The sequence below is a fragment of the Microtus ochrogaster genome, unplaced genomic scaffold (assembly GCF_000317375.1).
Source record: "Microtus ochrogaster isolate Prairie Vole_2 unplaced genomic scaffold, MicOch1.0 UNK13, whole genome shotgun sequence".
Lineage (NCBI taxonomy): Eukaryota > Metazoa > Chordata > Mammalia > Rodentia > Cricetidae > Microtus > Microtus ochrogaster.
Genome location: NW_004949111.1, coordinates 2,884,937 through 2,896,946, shown reverse-complemented (window position 1 = coordinate 2,896,946; position 12,010 = coordinate 2,884,937). Strand labels below are relative to the sequence as shown.

General features: G+C 35.2%; 1 protein-coding gene across 2 annotated transcripts in view; it reads right to left on the bottom strand.

The window, feature by feature from the left end:
* Chm (CHM, Rab escort protein 1) overlaps window positions 1-12,010 on the bottom strand; it is a 175,270-nt gene that overhangs the window by 31,018 nt on the left and 132,242 nt on the right. For both annotated transcript variants that reach the window (XM_005366706.3, XM_026789034.1), the window contains one exon: window positions 9,165-9,261. In XM_005366706.3, the coding sequence (XP_005366763.1) occupies window positions 9,165-9,261 (97 nt within the window). The remainder of the gene's footprint in view (window positions 1-9,164; window positions 9,262-12,010) is intronic.

Below are 12,010 nucleotides of genomic sequence, written 5' to 3'. Positions count from 1 at the left end.
AAAAAAAAAAAAAAAAAAAGAAATCATATATAAAAGTAATATTTAATTACCAGTATGTAATGATAACCCTTGCAGAACCAGTTACTAATCACAGTCATTATCATTGAAAATAGAAAGGAAAAAAAGAAACCTAGCATTTAGAAGTCTAAATTCTCTCAGCACAAAGTCAGAAATAACTGTTTAGAAAACTTGCTTTGGAACACTGATATCTCTCACAAGATACTGTTTAGAAAGACAGAAGATTTCCACTCAGAAATACATTGAAATACACATACAGGAGGACATACAAAAATGACAAGTCTAATATCTGGTAGCTGGGTGAGACAGTACAGCACGATGATACAGTCCTGTTTTTTCATGTTTCTTCTGCTTTCTCTATCTGTAATGCTAATGCAGCTTTTCTCTCAGGCATTGGTGTCCTCATGATTAAGCAGAAAGTGTGGTATTAGGTCATCTGTACTATCACTGCTAAAGTCTTATAAAGCCAATTCTCTAAACTATAAAATTTTAGTGATAATAAAAGTGCAAACCAAAAATTTACAGCATTAAAATCTGAATATAAAATAAGAATAAGCAAATGGCTGTTAAAAAGGTAAGAAGTCTGTTCCTCAATGTTCTGAAGTCAGACACACTAAAATTATTCACTGAATACAAAAACACAAATCTGTTCCAAAGGTTTTAAAGGAATTTTAAAATACAGGCTAGTCAACAAAGTAGGTTTTGTTGTATCACCAAAGAAAATGTAATGTATATGTATAGGAGTTGATGTGGCTCATAACTTATCCTTCATATAGATTCATAAAAGCCAACTGTAATTTATGCAAAATAACACAAATAAGAATGTGTGGATGTGCCCATAAAAGTGAAAGGGTCAGAAAAAACATTTTCTTTATAGTGCCAAATGGGAAAATGAGTTTGGCACATGTCACACAATTTGGTTTCATAAACCAACTTTGAAAAACTTGACTCAGTGTCATTGTTCTTGAGTTCTCAGTAGTCCTCACTGTTCGCTATGTTCAGCAAGTCCGGTTTTATCCCAGGCTTTTTCAGACCCAGGCCAGCTGGCCTTGGTGAGTTCCCAATAGAACATCCCCATTGTCTCAGTGTGTGGGTGCACCCCTCGCGGTCCTGAGATCCTTCCTCATGCTATCTCTCCTTCTGCTCCTGATTTGGTTTTGATCCTACTGCATGTACTGGCTTTGGGGGAGCCTAGGCAGTTTGGATGCTCACCTTACTAGACCTGGATGGAGGTGGGTGGTCCTTGGACTTCCCACAGGGCAGGGAACCCTGATTGCTCTTCGGGCTGATGAGGGAGGGGGACTTGTTTGGGGGAGGGGGAGGGAAATGGGAGGCGGTGGCGGGGAGGAGGCAGAAATCTTAAACAAACAAACAAACAAACAAACAAATAAAAAAACTTGACTCAACTTGCACTTTCACGGAAAAATTTAAGGTTAAAAAACACCACTCCAGAATGTTAACCTGAGATCAAGAGGAAAAAATTTCAGCATACTTAGAAAATAAAATCTGTGCTTTGTAACAATACTAATAAGGACAAATGGAAATATCACATTTTCAAGCAAGAAAACGGAAGAAGATACTGAAAATTGTATAAAATTAACTAAACTTGTTTCATTAAAGGTATGTAACCTTTTTCCTAGTAGGGTTGAAAACCAGAAAGAAATATATAAACAAGAACCTTCATGAAACTTTAGATTATTCATTATTATATATGATATTCACGAATCTATAGTCATCTCACAGATAAATAACTTCCTGTAACATAAAATCCCAGAATAAAACAGCTGTTACTACCTGATTATTATGTATAGGAAAAGATTTCTAACTGCATAGCATATGAATAACTATAAAAAACATGAAGTTGAATGTCAAACGGAAAGGTTGCAGAGATGATGCTTGCTCATTCATAAATGATTTTAGAAAAAAAAACTTCATTTAGGAAATAATACGATTTGTTTGGCTTTACAAAACACAATAATGTCAAATTCTTAACAATCCCAGTGGCACAAAACCAAATTAACCAAGAGAACACGACTTTGAGTTGATGTAAAGACTTTTAAATCTGTAACAAATTCTATAATAATTTACCTAATCCAGGGTTGCCAAGAAAAGGACTGTATTACTAGAAGAAATGAGCACCTTAAGAAGTACTGGTCTCCATCTTAATTGCAAGTACAGTAATGTTGCTTTTATCGAAAGGGATGTTTCTCAACAGTCAAAAAACTGGGAGTGTACCTGTTTCATTTTCCTAATATTTTAAACAAAATACTTAATACCCAATCCGTCACTAAAGACTTATTTATGCTAATATTACATGTATTATAGGCAAGCTTACTTATCTTGGTTTCTGACTGTCTGTAGATTAAGTCTGGAAAATAAGGTATCTTGGGAGATAAATCAGTGATACAGAACAAGTTTGGTGAACAGTTATTTCTGACTGTGTTGAGAGAATTTTGACTTCTAAATGTTAGGTTTTGGTTTTGTTTTCTTTTTCTTTCAGTACCTTGTGCTGCCAGAGGGCACATTCTGCCAGGTGCAGGAAAGCAGCCTGACAAGGAGAACAAAGGAAGACATATAAAATGTAGACACAAGAAGTGACAAAAGCATGACACAGGGTAATTTAGCATAGGAGCAAATAGGCCTCAACACCTCAGTAGCCTTCAAGGGCACTGCTGAATTACAATGGATAATAATAATGAATGATTCTGATATCTGTAAATTATAACAGCATAGCAAGTAAATGTGAGATATATGTTAAAAAGGTAACTGAAGATTGGTTAAACAGTTTTGGCTCTACCCGAGGAGATCACTGCATAGTAGGGTGTGTTGAATAAATAATGAAGGATTGTAAGAGTGTGTATCCACAAATGACATTTCTAAGCAGTAGTCAACCTTATCCTATGGGAGTTGCTTCTAATGTACTAAAAATTAATTTAAGAAGATATTGAAAACACTTTTATTTTCAAAGACAGGATCTCTAGTTTCCTTAGGCGACAAGTCTCTATAGGCTTGTTCTATAAAAGTTAAATTTTATGTATTATATGGAATAGTGTAATAACACAATAAAACATGTGTATAATGTGCAATGATCATAAGAAGATAGTTGGCATTTCCATCTCCTTCAGCATGGCTTTGCATATGAGCATCTTAAGAAGTACTGGTCTCCATCTTCATTACAAGTACATAATAATATTATTTAATTAATTAATTTAATAATTAATACATAATAATATTATACACTTAAGGGATACAATGGTATTCCAATACATGTAAAACAAGAATAACTTATGGTCAGTAACATATATGTGTGTGTGTGTGTGTATATATATATATACACACACACACACACACATATATTCTCTCCCCAATTACACACACACACACACACACACACACACACACACACACACTTTTAAAAGTCAATACTATAAAAACTAGAAAACTCATCACCAAGGGTAGGAAGAGAGGAAAAAAAGACAATGATCAAAGTGTGTGAGGTTTTGGTTGTACAAAAATGGTAAGTTTAGCGATCAGGTTATATTAGGGTCACCACAGTTAACTGCCTGAACAACAGATTTTTCAATACTCTTACCACAGGGGGAACATATCAGGGCAGTGATAGACATGACAATCATTTCAGCTGTACTATTTGACAATGTATATAGATCATAACGTCACATTTTATTAACATATATAATTATTAGTTGACAAAATTTTAAAACAGCAAAGACTACCATGAAAGTACAAAAAGATACCTTTAGTAAATAATTCTCAGCTTCTTTCTGAAAAGTGTAAGTTTTTATCAAGCATGTGCTACAAGAACAAGCTAACGTGAAACATTTTTAACATTTCAGTATCTTTCAACCCTTAATTCCTTGCCTCTCTTTATGATAAAATCATAATTATTTATAAAGTACATCTCAGAAAAAAAGTTAATTTGCTCTTGGGTAATATCTGAAATATTTAAAATGTATTTCTTTAACAACCTCACCTTAAATCATCAAAGTTCACATAATTTACTTTCTATAAATTTCATTTTGTTTCCTCTGAGGAATGGATACAGTCAGCCTCACTGGAATATATTTGGACTACATTTGATTTACTCAGGTATAACTGCATTAGTTACAGTGCTTGCCAACATTTGTCAAGTGATTCCTCCAATAGAAAGAATGATGAATTTCACTCAGGATTCCAGCATTTCAGCCTGATTTTAGGACAAGTACATGTGCTCAGCTCCATATATTTGGCAAGGTGATTATATTATATAATATATACGATGTGATCAGCTAGGATTTTTCTATTACTCTTAAGTAATTGTGCACAGGGAAAACAAGTCACTTCAAAATCTATTTATAGTTAAGTGCCTGAAAACACATAAATCTGCAGATGGAGAATTATTCTTGAATGTTATTTTACTTGATATCTATACAACACAAGCAACTTGAATTATCATTTGCAGTTCATCATAATTAGAACAAATATGAGAAATCCAGAGGAGAATCCAAAATGTGGGACCTTACCGTATCACATAGTAGTTTACCATTTCTCTCTGCTTGATGAGAGAAAGGATTAAGTTGTTTCTGAATAAGACTGTGAGGAGATAATTATGCAGATTTTAAGAACATGTTTTATTGTGTTCACAATGTGCTTTATTCGAAGCTTCAGGAAAAAAAATAAAGTCCTCAAAAGAGACAGAGCAGTAGTTTAAAAGCTAGTGTAACATTCTGAATAAAGTATTATGTTTATCATCAGGGAACATCAAATGAGAAAAATAAATGAAGTAGGAGCAGGTTTGGACACACAAAATAAAAACATGGCATATTTGCCTGTTTTTTTCCTGACTTGAAATAGAAAAAGACAAAATGAAAATGAAGGCAACAGGAATAGGACATGGAAGCCTTCTGTGATATTATCAGACAATTCTATTTTAGAAGACAGATGAAGAACAGAACAATTTGAAACTAAATATGACATCAATGACTCTTAAATTAGGGAGCAACAGGAAAATGTGCTATTAAAGACTTTCAATGTCTGAGTTAAAATGGCTCCTGAAAGTCTGTGAAGAGGCTCAAAGCATAAGGAAAGGCAGAAGCAAAATTCTAATTAAGTCACAAAGTAAGGAAATGACAAATATGGTATCTTTCTTAAATTTTGCTACGTATTATAACAAACTTTAAGTCTCACTATTAACTTATAAAATAACACATACTGCATAATGAATGAAAAACAGATTGAAAAATGATCAAGAGCTTCCTTTTCTCTGTGATAAGGCAAAGTATCATTAATGAACTCAAGAGTACCTCTTTCAGGCTAGAAACAAGGGAAAACCAGCTAGTGTATTTGTACACACTGCTGCTATTATATTGATATGAAATGATTAAGTTACAGCAAAGACCAGAGAATTTTATCAAGGTAGAAACAAGTAAGAAAGGAAGGGCTTCTGAATCAAAAAGATCTTGGCCAGTTTGTTTAAAATGTTGTCATACATTATTGAAAATGTCTATGTGACTAGTTGCTTCTTTCCTACCTGCAAATCCTGGAGGCTCCTGCCACTTGATTTCTTTCAAAATCATTTAAGATAATTTCTAAGGATGACTTAGAATTTCCCAAGGTCTAAAAGGTTAGATCAACTGCTTGGCATATGCATTCCTAGCACTACACACACACACACACACACACACACACACACACACACACACACACACACACACATCTACAGATAAACTAAACACTTTAAATAAATAAAACTTTAGATAGCAGAAACTTCTAGTGAAGAGACAAGACACAACAGATTAAAAATCTAAACCAATGTCTACTCTATACCCCTTTGCACTGAGATTAATATGTCCCCTCTTGAGCCATTCATGTTTATGGCTTCTTTGGGTCTGTGGACTACATGGTTATCGTTTATGGCCAATACCTATCCACCTATGAGTGGATGTTTGTCTTTCTGGATCTGGGTTACCTCATTCAGGATGACCTTTTCTAGTTCCACCCATTTGCCTGCAAATTCCATCATGTTATTGTTTTTAATAGCTGAGTAATACTCCACTGTGTAAATGTACCGCATTTTCTTTATCCATTCTTCAGTTGATGGACATCTAGTTTGTTTCTAGCTTCTGTTTATTATGAATAAAGCTGCTATGAACATAGCTGAGCATGTGTCCATGTGGTATGGTAGAACATTCTTTGGGCATATGCTCAGGAATAGTATAGCTGGGTCTTGAGGTAGACAGACTCAACTTTCTGAGAAGCCACCATACTGATTTCCAAAATGGCTTGACACGTTTGCACTCCCAACAGCAATTGTATTCCTCTTGCTCCATATCCTCTCCAGCATGAGCCGTCAATTTTGTTTTTGATCTTAGTCATTCTGACATATGTAAGATGGAATCTTAGAGTTGTTTTGATTTGCATTTCCCTGATAGCTAAGGATGTTGAAAATTTCTTTAGGTGTTTCTTGACCATTTATGATTCTTCCATTGAAAATTCTCTGTTTAGATCTGTACCTAATTTTTGAATTGAATTTTGTTGATGTATAGTTTCTTCATGCTAGAAGGTACTCCGTAGAATACCAGAAGAGAAAAGTAATCACCCATCTACAAACCCTGTGCTCTACAAAAGAGAGCTGACTACAAGATTTACTAATGCTATAGTGGCACAAATGTTAGGAGAAAGAGCAACAACTTTTTGATTGGATTTGAGACCTACTTCATGAAATGGAAACCATACCAGACACTGTTAAAGAGACCAAGAATCTGAAACTAAACTGGTTATGGTTCTGGGGGAAAATCTATTACCATTATTCTCTGAAAGAAACATAACAATAAAATAACTTGTAGTAGCATCCTGATATACCCATATATCGGCATATACTTCAACCATTATCTGAGAATCTTCTTATTGAAGTAGATGGTTAGTAAGAGACCCACAACTAGAAAATGCACAGAAAGTGAGGGACTTTGGAACACTTAGTCCTAAATGGGAGGTCTTCATCAAATCCTTCTCTGTAAGGCTAAGGGATCTATGTAGAAGAGAAGACAGGGTAGATGTCAGAAGTGATGGATGACTCCTAGGAAACAGTGTCTTTCAGATATAATAGGAATGATGTACATATGAACTCACACAGACTTTGGGAGCACACAGAGACCTGCATATATTCAAGCTAGACAAAAATTCCAGCACTAAGAAGGGGAAGTGGATTCTAAGCTCCACCCCTAACTAAGAAGCTATCTGCAATTAATACCTTATAGGAAAGGGGAATAAGTTTTCTCCAATAGAGTCTAACTGGGTTTAGCAACCTCACTCAAGGGCAGGGCAGGCACTATGCCCAAGAGTAGCTGGTCAATACAAAACAGACTTTTTCTTTTTATATTATTTGAGATTTTTTGTCTTATTAGTCATTTTTTTTTATTTTTTGATTTACCGTGGGTTTTTTCTGTGTTGTTGTTGTTGTTGTTAAAAGGAGAGAAAGAATATGAAGTTGGATGGGCAGGGATGTGGGGTTTATTTGTAAGGAGCCAGGGAAGGGAAAAACATATGATTTTTTAAAATTAAAATGTATAATGTTTCATTACACATAGACTCCATAATCCAATGTATTTGTAATATATCAACAGCATTTGACATTTACTATATACAACGATACTTTGTTATTCATAGACATACTATTACATGCTTTATAAACATTCTGGAGCTCACAAACTGGGAGAGAATCTTTGCCAACTCTTTATCTGGCAGACAATTAATATCCAGAATATAAAGAACTCAAATCCCAGAGTTGGGCTTTGCACCTAGACAGTGTTTTCAAAAGAAGAAAAAAATGACTAAGAAATATCTCAGAAAATGTTCACTGTCCATAGCAACTAGAAAAATGCAAATCAAAACAGCTTTGAGATTTTTGTCTCAAAATGGTATGAATAGCAAAGATCAAGAGAGCAACTGAAAACATATGAAGAAGGGATGCAGGAAAAAGAAACTCTTGTTCACTGCTGGTGGGATTGAAAAGCGGTGCAGCTGCTGTGCAAATCAATATGTAGATGCCCCAAAAGGCTATAAATAAAATCACGGGATCCACCAATAACACTTCTTTACATATGTCTACAGGATGCTATATACTACGCTGGAGATACTTGCTTAACCAAGTTCATTGCTGTTTCTATTCTAGAAAATGCAAAAAAACCTAAATGTCCTTCAACTGAGAATAAAAGTGTGGTACATATACACTATGAAATACTATTCAAGCAAAAAGAAAAATGAAAGCATGAACTCTGCATATAAATGGATGGAACTAGGAAAGATTATATTGAGTGAGGTAACACAAAAAGACAAATGTCACATTTTTACCTCTGTGTATTTCTTGAAATATAACAAAGGAAAAAAGAGTCAAATGTGATGACTATGTATAATGTTTCTATATCTCAGTGATCTAGAAATAAATATCCCAGAGGGTCAATTGAATTATGTATTATTTTAGTTTGGACATGAAGTGTTTGCCAAAGTTCTGTGTATTGAACACTTGCTTCCTAGCGGTGGTACTGCTTTTCTATGTTTCTAGAAACTTGAACTTGCACCTACCTAAAGGAAGTGAAACAGAGAAGGGAAACCCACTTCAACCTAGGGCACTGGGTAAATGTTAGCACCGAGAAAATATCACTATTAGGATTAATGGCAGGTTCTATTATTTCATGCTGTTATCACTCTTGATGTTCATTTTCTGCAAATAGGCAAAGAAATTGTCTGTGCTAAATTCAACAATGAACACTTAAAGGCTGAAGTTGTGCCTTAGTTCTAGATCACCTGAAATACATGAGGCTGTATGTTCATTTCCTAGTATGATAAAAGGGGGAGAGGCAAATTTTTAAAGAGATAGGTATATCCATATTCATTGCTTCTATTCATTCTATTGTAAGAAGTATCAACTAGAACAATCTAGACAAGGTAATAAAAGGTGTCCACATTGGAAAAAAGTGACTGCTTGCAGATGACAGAACTTTCTGTAAAGACCTTTACCAACATTAAATAATACATTGTACAATATATAAATTACCAAAACAGTATATTATCTAATATGCATTTCTGTCTTACAGATCAGTAAAAAGTATTAACGGGAGAATTTAGAGAGAGAAAAATAGTCCTGTGCTTACATGTGCCTTTCATGCATGTCATCGTTGAAGAGCATAACTCAATGACCCGAACAGCAAAACTTCCTGGTTCTTCTGCTGGCACTGTCATAATGGAGACCTGAAGACCAGAACAAGTAACAGAAAAAACTGTTAGGTCTTTTTATTTTTCTATCTTTAGAGCGCTAACTTCACAATTCCCAAATATTCTTTGAGATTTGAAAACATTTTGCTTATAATGATTTCATTTAGGAATAAAGTGTAAATCATGCAACACAGGTCTCACTATCCAATTTCCTCATTATTATTCATGTTTATATTGTTCTCATCAACTGAATATTTCAAATCTTTAATACCAATTCCATTCATCACACATCACATACTAGTCAAAGGAATGCAATTATAATATTACTGTTAAAATATAAGCACTCTCTTCCTTGAAATTAGATTATAATAATAAGTGGTCTAGTATTGATATGTTATATGGGTCATATTTTAAAAGCTTTACATGACTATCGGAGCAACGTTTCTCTATAGAGCTAAAGTTTCAGTGTTATTCTTCAGCCAAATCTACAATCTGAAGAAAATATATCCTCTTAAAGGAAATGCTAGTGAAAGAGAAAGCTCCATTTTCCCTTTTCCCTGCATGTGCTGTGCTTGCATTCTGACAAGAAATGCAAAGAGGAAGCAACTAGAACACATTTTTTTTTTAAAAAAAAAAATAGGAATTTGATGGAGGAAGGTCATTGGTTAATAAAGAAACTGCCTTGGCCCATTTAATAGGCCAGCCCTTAGGTGGGTGGAGTAAACAGAATAGAATGCTGGGAGGAAGAGGAAGTGAGGTAAGATGCCTCAGACAGACACTATTTCCTCTCTTCTCTGGGTCAGACGTGATGAAGCTCCGACCCAGGATAGACATAGGCTAGAATCTTCCTGGTAAGTGCACCTCGTGGTGCTACACACATTAATAGAAATGGGCCAAGCAGTGTTTATATGAATACAGTTTACATGTCGTTATTTTGGGGCATAAGCTAGCCAGGTGGCCGTGAGCAGGATGGCAGAAACGTAGCCCACAGCTCCTTCAACAGAATGGCGCCCAACGTTTGGTTTGGTAGACATGGATAACTGAATCCACACAAAGCTTGAGAAAGCTTGGGAAATAATAAAGCATGTTTTATTGGTAGCAACAATTTCTCGGGTCTGCTCTGCTTGCTAGACGCAAGCAACCGCTCTCATCTAAGAGAGGCTTCCTGACTCAGTTTTAGCTGTAAAACCCTGCAGCTCTTAAGAGGTTCTGCTACAAGACACTTAAATGGTGTTGATAAAAGCTGACTGCATGCTTGTTTGTTTTCAGCCGTAGCAAGAAAAAAGTTGTGCCATTTTAAAATGCTGGCTTTCTGGGCTGTCCTGCCAGGACAGATTCCGACTCTTTCAAGCAGTCCAAATGAGTGTGGTCTGTGAGCAGAGTATTGCAGCTTGCTTGCTGGCAAGGACCTTGAAACGCCAAAGAGTTGTGGCAATAAAAATGGCTACAGCCAGTACCTCTGCCACGAGGCTGGAAAGCTAAGGAATGGGCTAAATCCAGCCGCCAAAGCCACAGCTTTAATCCTACCCATATTGCTCAGTAATTTAAAGGCTCATGTGGTCAGAAAAAAAGAGAGAGATACAGTGAAGAGAGATTCAAAAACGAAGAAAATCTCTAAATGGTTTACAGTGTGTTAAGAATATATGCAGGCTAAAAGTTAAAGTTCTTAAAAGTAAAAAAGAAAAAAATAGAGAGTAGTTGGGTGTGGTGGTACACACCTTTAATTCCAACACTTGGGAGGCAGAGGGAGATTGACCTCTGTGACTTCAAGGTGTGGTAGCATGCGCTTTAATCCCAATGCCTGGGATGCAGAGACAGAAGGATCTCTGAGAGTTCAAGGACAGCCTGGTCTACAGAGTTATTCCAGGACAAAGATATACAGAGAACCTATCTCAAAAAATAAAATTAAAAGTAAACGAAATAGAGGTTAAAATAAAGCCACACAAAGATGGAAAATACACAGAGAATCTTGATACTGTATGCTATTATGCTCTCTGAATTGTTTGAATGATGAGGAAGGAGCAACAGCTGCTAAAAGATATTTGTTTATAAATGCTGCTGAACTAATCCAAGAAAGATATTTTGAAAATACCTTGACTTCAGAATTTGGATCTAAGGATATGATACTTTGGAAGAGTTTCTTCTTTTGTTTTCACAGAGGATGAGACCCTGTGGATTGCTTCTATCCCAGTATGGTATGATAGACCATGTCCTCCTGAATGGTTGCTGTGAACACCTTCAAAAAATTACTTCACTCAACTGCTAACTGAGATGAATCTAGCACACAGGTTATACCATGAAAGACCTAAATAACAGCACCCCCATTCAGCAGGAAGCAGTTTGGAGAGAAAAAAACTGCCCATATTCCCAAATATTGTTTATAAATGTTCTTTTACATTTAAAGCAGGATATGATAGAGATATGAATAATTTGCATTGGTATGGATTTGGCTTTATTGATATAAATTTAAGGTTAATCTTGTTATATGTATATGTATTTCTGATATTGATTAAGGTATTGTGATTGTGTAGTTCATGTAAAAATGTAATGTATATAGGTTGTTAATAGATAATCATCTATAATAGTCAAGCTTGTAGCCATGTTAGTTAGATTTTCTAGATATATAGAGATATATTTCAGTAAGATAGGCATTCTTCATATCTTTCAAAGACTACAGAATATGACATTTAATGTTTTAATAACTTAGGTTTTTTTCATGACAATGAGACACATCTGCTCCTGGCAGCACCAATCTACTTCAAGAAGAAGATGGGCATCGAAGAGG